This window comes from Crocodylus porosus, unplaced genomic scaffold (assembly GCF_001723895.1).
Source record: "Crocodylus porosus isolate Cpor-Errol unplaced genomic scaffold, CroPor_comp1, whole genome shotgun sequence".
NCBI classification, from domain to species: Eukaryota; Metazoa; Chordata; order Crocodylia; family Crocodylidae; genus Crocodylus; species Crocodylus porosus.
In genome coordinates, this window is record NW_017728926.1 from 4,473,652 (window position 1) to 4,487,402 (window position 13,751).

General features: G+C 46.2%; 1 protein-coding gene and 1 long non-coding RNA gene across 3 annotated transcripts in view; one reads left to right on the forward strand and one right to left on the reverse strand.

Annotated features, from left to right (window-relative positions):
- MEGF6 (multiple EGF like domains 6) overlaps window positions 1–13,751 on the forward strand; it is a 313,131-nt gene that overhangs the window by 74,137 nt on the left and 225,243 nt on the right. The window contains exon 4 of one of the 2 annotated variants that reach the window (XM_019541243.1): window positions 2,878–2,985. In XM_019541243.1, coding sequence (XP_019396788.1) covers window positions 2,878–2,985 — 108 coding nt within the window. The remainder of the gene's footprint in view (window positions 1–2,877; window positions 2,986–13,751) is intronic. The other variant, XM_019541244.1, reaches the window with a different exon arrangement.
- Window positions 884–13,751, reverse strand: part of LOC109314221 — a 17,499-nt gene continuing 4,631 nt past the window's right edge. The window contains exons 2-3 of the long non-coding RNA XR_002102249.1: window positions 13,142–13,145; window positions 884–894 (exon numbers count right to left, since the gene is read on the reverse strand). This is a non-coding gene — a long non-coding RNA (uncharacterized LOC109314221). The remainder of the gene's footprint in view (window positions 895–13,141; window positions 13,146–13,751) is intronic.

The following is a 13,751-nucleotide window of genomic DNA, read 5'->3' on the forward strand; positions in this document are numbered from 1 at the left end:
AGGTTTGGACAGAACAGTGTTTTGTTTTGAATTTCATTTTGAGTCGAAACAGCCTCACTGTTTTGCTTTGTTGAAAGAGTGAGGCTGTTTCAAAGTTTTGCCCGATCATTGGGCTGGGGAAACAAACTCAGCCCAACTGGACTGAGTTCCTAACCCCAGCCCCATGATTGGGCTGGGGAGATGAACTCAGCATCATAGGGCTGGGGAGGGGAACTGAGTAATTGGGCTCAGTTCCTTTCCCCAGTCTGATCACAGCCCAGGTTCAGTTCCCTACCCCTGCACTGTGATCAGCTTCCTGCAGCCTGGCAGTGGGAGATGGGGAGAGCCAGAGCTGTGCTCTTGGCTGCTCTTGGGAGCGAAGCCCTGTTTCTCTGCTGTCTCCCACCACCTCACTGCTGGCTGCTTCAAAACTCAAAACACTTGGAAGCTTTCAAAACGTTTTGACTAGCCTTGCTTTGTTTCCAGTCTGTATTGAAGCCCTTTGTTTCAATTCAATTTTGCTGTTTTGAGCTCAAAATGAGTTGCAACTGTTGAATCGAACAGCCGGTGAAATTTCGCACAGCCCTACTATTTAACTGCGTAAATCAACACTAACAATGTTCAAGGACAGGAAATGAAGAAGACTGTTGTATCCAACAAAAACTACACGTAGCATTTCTGGGTCTATATGCGAATCACTGTGGTGGGATTTGTCTGGGATGCTGAGTTTTTAACTCTGGGGTAGAGGTGCTGTAGGGCAGCCTGCAGTGAGTAGGGGTCAGGCTCTGATTCTTGGTTGGGGTTTGCCACAGAACAATCCTGTTGTGGTGTTCTGTGCACATTTCACTCCTGTGACCAGAAGCTCCTTTGCAGAATGAACTGAGACCTTTAAGATCGCAGAAATCAGCTGCCCTGCTGTTATGCACGGAATTCAGGAAGTTTACAGAAGATAGAAATTGCTACTTGCTGTCAGCAACTCTGTGTTTAGTGCCATGGTTTCTGTTACACTGCAGATGGACCAAGTTCAAGGGAACAACTGGGTCTTATAAATTTTGGACCGTCACAGAAGTACCCCTTTGAATTCTTAGTATTTTAGTATAGTTACCTCAGATAAACTATTACTTTAAGCAGAACATTCTTGACCATGGTTATTCCAGTCATCTGAGTTGTTTTATGTGATTATTTTGCAGGATCTATTTTTTACCTTCTGCTTGTTCCACAGAACATACCTAGTGCAGGATTGGGAGAAGTGCAAAATATCTGCCATTCATGGGTACTCGGGCCCCATCAGAATGTGGTCCTTGAATATATTGCCTAAAAAGTACCACTGTGAACTTTCCTAAAACCTTTTATTTAGCTATTTGAAGTGCTTTACAAGCGCTAAGGAGTTAAGCTTCTCAGAGCCTGTGAGAGCTAGGTGGGGGTTATTATTTCCATTTTACGAATTGGGGATGTGGCCATTCTTAAAAGGCTTTCCATTATTGTTGTGTCAGCCAGAAGCATGAAAAATACCACCCCCTTCACCACATAGTTTGCTGGCAAAAGTCCTAGCACAGAGGCAGTTACATGGGCAAAAAATCTCCGTGCTGGCATAGCTTGTTTCATCTGAGGAACCAGTACAAACAATACCAGCACAAGGCCTTTTCCCCAGAAGGGTTTGCCCATATAGCTCTGTCAGTGTAGCTGTTATTGGCACATTCCTTCTAGTGTAGGTAAGGCCAGAAAAATTGAGATGCTGAGCAATGAAGTAGCTTGCCTAGTGATGGAGTGAGAAGCAGAGCTCAGCTTATCTGTTTCTAAACTCCTGGGTCTCCAGTAGGAAAAGTCAATGTCCCTGCAAATTCAAACACAGAACAAGTACTCTAGTGGGAGATGGTGCTAGCTCCTCTCTGTTGGCTGCAATCACTTCTAAGAGAATGGAGAGGCATTTGAGTTGGGAAGCGAGTGGTGTAAGGTGGTATGTTTTTCTCATGATGGACATCACTAGCATTCTAGTATGGCTTAAAGATTGAAAGGAGTGCCTGGCTCCTGCTTTGGCATTGGTAATGTCAGTCATTGTTGCCTGAGAGGGACAGAACAACCTGTGATGTCTGAGTTCCTGGCAAGTGAGCAAATTAGGAAAATGTGCTTGAATACTTATTTATAGCTTTAAACCCTCTAGGTAGAGCTGCTGACTGGTGAACATCGATAGGTTAAACATTGAGTGCAAGAAAAACTTGCTTTTGAGATTTCCTTCTAAAGTGTCTTCTTTTTTAGAAATCCTTTCCTGCAGTGGGACTTGCCCAGAATGGAGAATGCTAGCCTTTTATTCAGTTTTAATTTAGCCCAAGGGTTTCTGGGGGGGAGGGATAGGGGCTAAGCACTATGGCTCATATTCCCTCCACCCCCTGTCATATTCTCTTTCATAAACCAAAGAAGGTTAATCTGATCAATGTGGACACTGGAGACATCCCAGGAACGCCCCTTCATCCATGCTATAGAAAGGAATGCTTATGATTCAGTGGATGGTATTATTGCCTCTAATTCATTGAGGAACCCATGCCACAGGTTGGTCAGTGGGAAAACTGGGGCACTGGTTAAAATCATCTTTCAGTGAGATTAGATTTAGAACAAGCTTGTGATGTTTCTTACAGGACCAGGTGCCAGTACTCCTGCATGTTTTTCAGCTTTGAAGACATCAATATTCCCTACATAAGAAATTCTGAACTCCTGGCTTTTGTTGGATGCTGCTGCCTTTAGCCAACATTGGGCTACCTTTTGTTTAATGGTTGTGTAAAGTTTCTGTGCTGGTTAAACTTATTAAGAGGTTTGAGCCTTCAGTATGATCAAACTTATAAGTCATGATCCTGTATGTACTGACTATGACCAACACAATTGCTACTTCTTTTTTCCTTCCAGCAGCTGCCTGCAGCTATGGCGTTTGCTTCAATGGAGGAAACTGCATGGAAGGATCTGCTCAGCTGTGTCAGTGCCCGTCTGGTTTCCAAGGACCCCGCTGTCAGTATGGTGAGTAGCCTTTGGGGCCTGTGCTTTAAACCTTCCCTGTACTGTACGCTGAGTCTGAAGCTGAGGGAACAGGGGCTGAAGGATGCCTTCTGCCATGTTCAGTTGCTGACCTCAGCTGCCTTTATCTGTGCAAGCTTCTGTTTTATTTGTCCAGTTTCGTTAATTTGCTCGACATGTATTCTGGCTACTGTTTGTTATGTTTGGGGAATGGGATGTTTGGAAAGGAAGTGCTTATCGTGACTTGCTGTGAATGCAGCCCTATCTCTCCATGGTGTACAGTGGCCTTTCTTTCTGATCACCCCCAGCTGAAGAGATTTGTTGGAACCAGAGGAGGAGGCTGATTAAGGTTGGGTTGAACAAAGCAGCCCAAAGGTTGTTTCCTGTGAACAGAACCTCAGCCAGGAACAAAAGCCAGTGTGAGCGCAGCAGTGGGCCATCCCCAGTGAAGAAGGCACATGAATAGTTAAGCCCTTTCTAGCTATGGTCTGAGCACAGTTTTTACTTGTAGGTGTTGTTTAAACATTGACAGAGTCTGCATTGGGAAGGACTGGCTAGAGCTGTTCTATCTTCTGTCCAGGTTTTCTGGGCTTTGAATTGTTAAATGTTGTTTAATTAGCTCTTGTCAGATACACAAAGTCTCTCTTCAAGGCTAGTGAACTTCTTTTATATTCTGTAATTCATACACCTCTTTCTGTTTGCTAGTCTGCTATTCAACAGAAACCTACCACTGCAAAGCTGGCCAAACACTCAGAATACTACTGTATGCTTTATTTATACACCAAAGTGCAAAAGATCTGCTGCTATTATTCCAAAGGGCTTAATCTGTTTTATTCCATTTCATTTATTTGGTGGGTAGTCTGGAAAACACCAGGCTAGAGTGGTGAGTCAAAGTCAGGCCATGTGTTACAAACCTTTAACAAATTTGAAGCTAATCATCAGAACTATTTTTTTGCACAATGCATAACTAACTTGTGGAATTCTTGTGGAAGAGGGGGCTGGTCTGGATTATGAAATAATTCTCAATTGTGTCACTTGGGGGAGAGAGAATTATGTTGCATGGTATAAGATAACCACAGCCACTATCTGATTGGAAGAAATTTCCCCTACAGGCAAAATACTTAATAATTGTCTGCTATCATGTTTTTACACCTTCCTCTGAAGTGTTTGATATGGAACATTATCAGAGAAAATGGAAACTAAATGGAAGCATTGTGTTGCATTTTGTTTAATTTAGTGAATTAAAGGAAGCTGAAGCATTGAAGTGAGTATCACTTCATTTTTTCAGAGGGAAGATGGTTAATTGGTGTGGGAAGTTTTGGTCAGGAGTTGGTCTTCTCTCTCTCCAGTGGGTTGATCAACCATTTAAGGACTAGATGTAGGGAAAGATTTGGGCTGGCAGGAAAGCAGTTTTTACATTTCAGCTTCTGTGGTCAGAACAGCTAGAAGACGACAGGGGAATCCAGAGAGTGCACACATTTCTATACTAGTTTGTCTGCCACAAGAGAAAATGAGCAATTTAACCTGTATTTCAAGAGGGCAGAGAGATCCTGTTCCCATTCAGCTATGATACAGTGGCTGTGTCTGCTTGCTTATTTACATTTTGCATGGTACATCTGTTTTCTGGAACTTTAATATATTGTTACATGTATCAATTAGGAAGTGATTAAAAGGCATTTATGCTTCATTTAGAAATAACTTGGACGTTGATCCAGAATTTCTGGTCTGGTGAAGACTTTCAGCAGTGTTTGCAGCTTGCTCTTTACCCAGTGTGTGCAGTCAGTAGGAATGGGAGTACTTCCTGCCAGGGAGCTGGAGGCTTCCTGCATGGAACAGCAAGTGAAAATGGAGTTGGGATGTGATCAGTAGTCAGGTCCCAGTACCACCTGTTCCTGGGGATGAGGAGGGTGTAAACTCTTAGGGAGAGAGAGAATGCATTTCCTTGGTAATTTAAAATGTTGATTTCATCCAATGCCCGGTTATACCAGTGGGGGTGGTTGGCTGCTGCCTCCGTACTATATGGTGTTCAGATCTGGATTCTTTTCAGAAATGGAGATTGCATTTGGTAGCAAACAGCCTCCCAAGCTTGCACCCTATCATTCTGTTCTGTTGGGATGGGCTACTTGCACAGTTGGGTTGTGCTTAGTGCTGAGCTTCAGCAATCCTGTCCATAGCACAGATACAGTCTCCTGTGTTCCATTATGTGCACAGAGTGATTTTACATTGACTGCAGATCCTATCCCCTGGGTAGAGAGAATAAAGCAAGGAGATGCTGCCTTTCCTGCACCCTCATGGAAGAGGTTAGACTCTCTCACCTTTTCTATGACTTTTTAACAAACTGCTTTTAATGCAGTTGTATAACCTGCACTGGCACATGACCACAAAGAAATACAACTTGGAGGTCCCACAAAAATACTGTTGCATAAGTCTGTATTCAGCTTTTCATTTCTCATCAGCCAACATCTCTCCAGAGACTAGGCAACCTACATGAATTTAGTTTGTGCTTCCCAAAATGTGCATGCTTACTGCTGAGACTCTACTGAAGAGGGTTTGGATTGCAGGGTACTTGCCTGTGATGGGGCTACTTATCTGTTAGGCTCTAGGTTGAAGCCCCATGGCTATTTCATGTAACCCTTTAAAATGGTAGTGAATTACCTTCACTACCATCCAGCCCATAGCTTGATCACAGAGTTCTGAAGATAAAAGGTTCTGTGTCTAATTACTCAGTTGTCTTAGGGGTGTACTTGGTAACTGTGTTGGTCTGAGCCAAGAAGACATACACAAAAACTAGAACACTTGGTTCCAAAATGATACCTTTTATTATACCAACTGGGAAATCACAAGAAAATTGTCCTTTTCTACAGGCTTTCAGGATCAAAGTCCCTTTGTCAGGCTCTGGGAAAAGGTATAGATGGTACAAGAAGGTAAAAAGTCCCCATAGGTAGGAAATAAACTTCATTTTTGCACAGAGGGAGCTGAAGATGGAAGGCTGTCCCTGTGGGTCCATGAGAGTGTCTTTGTGAACTGTGCTGAGTAGCTCTTTGATGTGTAGCTCAGCTAGCATTCCTGAAGATGCCGAATTTTAGCTGATTTTGGATTTTAAATTTCATTGCAGAACAACAAAAAAGATTTTTTATTTCCCTGCCTGCCATCTGACACCTCCAGGGAAGGAATTCTACCTAATCTAAGGATATAAGGATAGGGTGGCAGAAGTTAAAAGGTCAAAGATAGCTAATTTTGCCCAAGGATACCAGAATTTCTAGTCATACCATACCAACTTCTCATCTGTGGCATCAGTCATTGAAACTAAAAGTTTGTTTTAATAATGAGCTGCATTCCATTGAAGCTGGAAATCTCAGGGAACATATTTAAGTGCCCAGAGCAGATAGTCTGATGGAAAAATGCTCTCTGGTTCTAGAGCAAAGCTTGACTAGTTTGATGAACAAGGCATACGGTGGCAGAAGGCCTCATTATAATGGCCCAGTCAGGTTTTTCTAAACTTACCTACCAGGTTCATGCATAGGAGCTGTTCCAGACATAGAGGATGAAGATGAAGATGGCCATGTATGCAGCCACCCTTCAGGCCATGTGGGCCCTATGTGATTCTGGAGCTATTTTGGGCCTTTGTGCATGTGCCAATACCTTCTCTATTTCTGTATCAAAGACACTGATAGCATGCAGTGACTGAGGGCCCAAAATGACCTCTCACCTTTTTCATAACGGTGTCCTCTAGTGGCTACCACAGAACACGTTCTTTCTATTCATCCTCCCACAAAGCCCATATCCCACTCCTCTGATAGTGCCTGTGATTTAAATGCAGCAGTTCCCCAGGCATAGTGGGTCTCAATCCAAGCAGCAGTAGCAGGATCTGACCATCATAGGGTCAGGAATCACTCCCCTGGAGTGCTTTGGGATTTCCAGTATTTGCTTCCCTGAAAAGGATAGGTTCCCACGCCAGTGCCTACGTGTTGCAGCTCTCTTTCATCTCTGATCACAGAGGCAAAGGGCCTGATGTCACTCCTAGCTTTACTGTCCCTGTATCTCAGTCAGTTTCAAAGACATCATCAGACGGAAGTGACACAGATGAAAGCCCACGGGGTGGCCTGTCCTGTTTTAGTGTTCCTAAGAAAGTCTTAATAGCAGAGAGAGACACAACGTTCTGCTGAGCTGTGAGCAATGTGATGCCGATAGTCCAGCATCCGCTTCTGTGTACTGTTTGTGTACATTGTGCTCTTGAGATCTGGAGTGGTATATTTCATAGCCTGGAGAGACTGCAGGAGGGTGTGAATTTCCTTGAGCCTTGTTTTTTGTTTCATGTTACATTGAGGCAGATGTGCAAAGGAATTTGTAGCCACTCCAGATTCTGCTGACAAAGCTGGTACAGTACTTGATTGGCACTGCATCCACCTTCCCTGCATCTGCCTACAGGAAATGAAGCATTCCAGCCTGAACCTGTTGATCATTTAACATTGTGGGGCTGAATCAAGGTTAAGTGTTAAATCTACATTTTAGATTAAGATGGAGGAAAAAAAGATGAAGCTTTGCTTATGGATTGTTTGAAATCTAATTTGCATCTTTATTTGGTTTGCTTTTTGCAGCTAACTAATATTTCCAGAATACTCAAGGGGTAATCTTTTCTATAATGACATAGCCCTTAGGAAAGGATGTGTGCACACAGTCGTACTTCAACATCTGTCAACCAAACCCATTTGTTAAAATTACTGTTTATCTCCTGTCCTCTGAACTAGGAAGGTTCAGAGCTGAGCTAATTCCTAGTTGCCATACACTCCACAAAAGGAGCTGGCTGGGTGTGTGTTTGAATGGGAGACGACAGCTTCCTTAGGAAATAAACACTCTTAAAAGAGTCCATTGCCATTTTTTCCTCCTATCTCCTGTCACGCAAAATAATCAAATAAACACAGGGTGCCTCCCTGTGCAGAACCTGAGAGGCATCGAGCACTGCCACATTTGGAAACATTTAACAAATCCCCAAATTATAATTGATTGCAGCTTTCAAAATAAAGTGCACGTTTTCTTGGTGACTGGTTTATTTTGGAGAGGAAGAGCATATATCTGTAAATTCCACTAGTGTACCCCCCTCACAGCAGGGACCCGCAGTCAGTGCTTTTGGTTTTAAAAGGTCAAATTCTGGAGTATAGGGGATTAGCCTTTATTTTACTCCTCTGTAAGCTTTTTTGCAGGAACAGCATGAGACAGAAAGGGGAGGACAATAGCAGCTTGTGTTAGTGGCACACTCGACACCATGTGCCTTATTGAGGCACTTCCGTGGGGATGGCCAGGAGAAGAAAAGAAAAGGACTTTTACAGAGGGGGAAGAATGGAACAGGGCAATCAACCCATAAATCACAAGGCGCTGTTCCAGTTCCTTCAGTTGAGCTCTAGTTTTACCTGTTACATTGACCCATTTGGTGGGGAGGCAGAAACATCTGTTGAAAAGGAGCACTTCCCACTCAGTTACTGGGAAGCTGGTCTACAGAATTGTGATTACCCATGAAAAAGCAGTGCTGGGTGAAGATCCAGAGGTGTAATATGCTATGAATGCTTCTGTGAAGTCTCTTAGTTTCTTGGCAGTGCAAAGTCGGGTGGGAAATCTTGCAGAAGTAGGCTGATTTAACAAGATCTCTTGTACAGCTTTTTGTCTAGGTTGAGTATCCTGGGGTGGGATAGACATGCACATTCTGTCAAGGTTGAGTGTCGCTCACTTGCTCTCACTCTTTGAGAATGGTTTAAATCAGACAATGCTTTGTTTTGCTGTTCAAAGGGGTTCCTTGTCTGCTTTTTTCAGCTCTCATGGCACTGACAAATTTAAGAGGCAAACTATTCCAGGTGAGATCCTTACTGTTCATATTTTAATATAGCTTCATTGAGGTCTGTAGAGATAGGCAGAATTATAACCACTGACACATTGACCCCAGATTGTCCTTCACTGGAATGAAAGAGGAAAATAACCTTTGCCTTGGAATACTTGGAACTAGAGAAGAGCAACAGGGGAGATTATAGGATGTGGCAGGAAAATCATTCTTCATGCCTCTTGGACTGTGTCTGTACAGCATTCATTTTTATCACCTCTTTAAAACAGCAAAACCCAATTAAATCTTTGTTTACATCTTCAAGTTATTTTAATTCTTAAGTGAAGTGTGTCTCAAGCCCATGGCCAGAGCAACCTCTGAGCCTCACATACTGCCAAGAGAGCTGTTTACTTTGTCTTTTCTCTGTGGTACATATTCCAGATGCACAGTCATCCTGCTTTAGCAGACACAGATATCTGGTCCCTGAAAGACTTAGGAGGAAGTAGCTGGCTCTCTGAATACTCAGACCCAAACAGGAAGTGCATCCTTATTTATGACTTCTTTGTTTGCCTCTTCTCATGCCAAAGTCGTGGAAAAATGAAGGAAATCAGTGTTGCATTTGGATCCTTGTGCATTCTGTGAAAAAACCAAGAGGGCAAATGTGCTATGCCAAATACCTGGCAGGGTTTGCATGAGGGAATGATAAAGGTATAGGTTGCAATAGTGTGAGGTGACTGGAGTTTCCCAAAGATCCTTTGGATTTGGAGACTGCTGTTACACATTGCAGCATCTTGCAGGATTGGGCTCAAAGGACACATACAGAAGTGCAGTGAGGTTGCTCCAATGAGCTGTAATTACAGCATGTTGGAGCAGATTTGATTAATCGAGTCTGCTGGAGCATGGTAATTACTGTGCTGCAGCAGACTCTTAGCGTCTCGTGTATCAGCATCCCCATGCTGAAAAATGGCAGCAGGGGTGCTTTAACTAAAGCTTGAGTGCCCCTGCCACTATTTTTCAGCTCAGTGACTCTGATGTACAAGATGCTCTGGGTCAGGGGCAGGCAATTATTTTTGGGCAGAGGACCGCTTATCCAGTTTTGGCAGGCTGTCAAGGGCCCCATGGTTAGCCCCACCCCTTGACACGTGCCTGCCCCTTGACAGGTGCCCTGCCTCCTGGTCACCATCTTGGGACCAGTGTCCCAGGACCAGTACTGGTGGGCTCAAAGCAAGGCACAGGCTGGCAGGGGTCTGTGGAGCTGGGCTGGGCTGCAGCAGCAGGGAGAGGGGGGAACTGACCCGGGTCCGTAGAGCCCCTGCCAGCCAGGACCCTGTACCTCTGCCACCCTGCTCTGGGCCCCACTGGCGCTGGCCCCAGGACACTGGTACAGGCCCCATGCTCCCGCTGGCTCCCCGCCCACTCACTCCCAGTGCCCCCCAAGCCCTGCGGTACAGGCGGGGGACAGCGCACAGCTCCGACCTCCTGCTTGCCAGCAGGGAAGAAGCTGGTGCTGAGCACAGGGAAAAGCAGCCCCTCTCCCACCCCATGGCTGGCGCTCCCTGCTGCAGGCGCTCGCAGCCCATGCGGGGCTGTCTGGAGCAGGCACAGGCAGCCCCACACAGACTGCAAGTGGCTACAGTGCTAGGTGCTGGTTAGGTGAGGGGCCGCTTTTCCCCTACCATACTCAGCACCAGCTTGTAATCCAGCCCTGCTGCCAGCCTGGGCTCCATGCTGGCTCCGGGCTTGCCCATCAGAGCTGCGTGTGGCAGCAGCAGCTCTGGCCCCCTGCTTGCCACACCAGGCAGTGTTGCCTGCTGCTACCTGCCCAGAGCTTGCTCGTGCACTGGGTAGCACAGAGACAGCAGTGGCAAACACTGCCCAGTGCGGCAAGCGGGGTGGGGGCCTCAGCTCATGCCGCCATGCACAGCCCCAACAGGCAAGCCCAGAGCCAGTACGGGGCCTGGGCTGTCAGTAGGGTTGGGTTACAAGGTGGTGCTGAGCGTGGGGAGGGGGGAAGTGGCCCCTTGCCCGCCCCATGGCCGGTGCCCCATGCTGCAGCCACTCACAGCCCGCCTGGGGCTGCCTCTGCCTGCTCCAGACAGCCCGGTGTGGGCTGCAAGTGGCTGCAGCAGGGAGTGCTGGCCACAGGGCAGGGAAGGGTTGCTTTCCTCTGCACTGGGAAGGAGCAGGGAAGGAGCCCGGGGAAAAGTTGGGCATGGCGAGGGGAAAAGCAGTCCCTCCCCTACCCCATGGCCAGCGCTCCCTGCTGCAGCCGCTCGCAGCCCACGCAGGGCTGTCCGGAGCAGGCACAGGCAGCCTCACATGGGCTGCAGGTGGCAGCAGCATGGGGCAGGCGAGGGGCCAATTTCCCTTACCACGCTTAGCTTTTCCCCGGGCTACATTTCCCCAGGCTCCTTCCCTGCCCAGGGTTCTCCCTTTCCCCGCTTTCACCCTTACCTGCGATTCTGGCGCGGGGCAGCCATGTGGCCCTAGACCAGAAGCCCCTCCCAGGGTTTCTGGCTGGGGGGCCGGGGCTGGGTGGGCCTTGCTGTTGTGCGAGCCTGCTGGACTTCCCGTGGGTCCTGCTGCCCTTGGTTCCTGTCATTGTTGACAGGAACCAGGGGCAGAGAAATATTAATTTTCAAAAAATTTTTAGGGGCCCCATGGGCTGGCTAGAATGGCCTTACAGGTTGGATCTGGCCCGTGGGCCATATTTTGCGCACCCCTGCTGGGTGCTTTAATTAGAGTCCTTCTTGGAGCTGTTCTAATTAAAGCACTCCCCCCCACCACACACACACACTCTCCCAGAGCATGTGTATAAAAACCCAAAGTGATTGAGAACATCAAAGGATTCTGAGGTTCAAGTCCAATGAGCTCCCAGAAGAACATAATTAGTGCTGGAAATCTCCAGAGAGCAAGCTTTCTCTGGGCTTCTGAGCAGTGGGGTCAGAAGTACCAAGAGAACTGAATACTTTTCACAAAGTATTTCTATTTCAGAACCCAAATCAGGAAATTCAGAGGAAGGTGCACAGAAGGTCTTGGTTTGGAGTACACATTTTTATTGCATGGGGGGGAAAGCTCTAAGAATCACAGTGAAATTAAGATCAACCCTCCCATAGGTAAGCATGATGGGAAGCCAGTTTAACATTCCTTTTTAAATTTGCCCCAGTTTTTATCAGGTATTAAAAGGAATTGGTGTTTGAACCATATTGTATGCAAAACTTTGCACTGGTCTTGGCATTATCGAGCTTGGTCCTCTTCTCTTAAATTGTGCTCAAGTGTTTCACTCAAATAGTATATAATCTTGGTGCAAGGCTGCCAGAGGCAACGGGGAAGAAAAGCAAGCCCTAGATGAAAGATAGATAATGGATAGGAACTAAAGTGCCTCTTTGAAACCCTTAAAAAAACACCCTGTCATGTGTTGACAGTAAGCTGCATTTTTGAAATGGCAAGGTGTAAATCAATTCTCTTAATACCAGGCTTTAGCTGTAAAAGCTGATGTGACACCACGCCTGCTTTCTGCTAGATGAACAGACTGGTGTTGTACAAAGCCTATGTAGGGAAGGACGCAATTTGGATTGGCAAGAACCTGCACACGCTGCCTCAAACCTGGGTGCTAACTGGCTTCTGAATTCTAGAGAGCGGTAATTTGTGTGGTTTGGATTTGTAGCCCTAATGCTGGGTTCATGTCCAAGTCTCAGAGCATAAGTGTCCTTTGCTTTGAGGCATGTGTTACTGCACCCCCTGCCCCTGCATTCCCAAATTCTCACTGTTTACTATAACCGCAGGGCCCAACCCTCTTGGCCCCAGCAGGTCCTGGAAGAGCTTCAATGTACTTTGTTTACTTCAGCCCCTGTGTGGGATTTGCAGAAGATACCACAGAGCCCTCTTCCCAAATCCAGGTTTCGGGGGGTTACATGCCTCTGGCCTGCAGCTCCCCACACATTTGGATCTGATTTGGATCCCTTATCTCCAGTCAATATGATCTTAGTGTCTCTCCCTCTATATTTTGATTCATACAGTGATCAACATGGAAAACCTATCTCCTCTTGCTGCGTACAGTCAGAATCACAGCTGCTCTGGGACTGTCATGTTGTGAAAAATGAAGCTCATCTGTCAAGAGGGTAATCCCTGTTAAGGAGAATGAGTGTGGAGCAGCAGCTCTGTGTTGGATCATGCTGCTGTCTGGAATCTGGGCTACAAATAAAGGGGAGAGCATGGAGAAAGGATTGTGAGTAGCTTCCTTTGTCTGCACCAACTTCAAATGACTAGATGAAGGAGTCTTTTGGGGCCCTGTCAGCTGCAGTGGTTGATGACAAGTGAGCTTTCTGGCTTTATTAGGAGCCAAGTGACATGTCTGATTTTCATATCACAGAAACAGTGGCTGTGGGGCTGAAGAGCAGTGTTTCATCAGATGTGGCTGCTCCCTTGGACCACTTCATATGAGCTGCAGGTGAGAGAAAAAAAGAGGAAACTAGGAGGACTATGCACCTTTTCCACAAAGCTCTCCTTAGCTTCCATGCTCTCCTTCTGTTTCTTGCCAGCCCATGTTGAAAACCACATGCCCTAGTTCTAGCTCTTGATCCCTGAACAAAAACTGTGCGAAGTATGGCTCTAGCTTCTGCTATCCGCGGGTGAATTTTTCTCAAATTGATGCCTCTGACTTTTGATGCCTTTCAATTAGTCCCAATGCTTCCGCAAAGTCAGTATCCATCCTTGTTGCTTCTGGTTGTCGGAGAAAATTTGCACTGATAATAATCAGATCTTCCACTAAGCTTGGAATATGGCAGTTGCAAAACCAAGCTGCCTTTGTTTCATTGCATATCCCTGGCTGCTAATATCAGAAGGGCTGGATTGGCATCTCAAAGTGCCTTATAGTTTCATAGTTTCATAGTAGCTAGAGTCGGAAGGGACCTAGGTAGATCATCTAGTCCGACCCCCTGCCTGAGCAGGAAAGAGCACC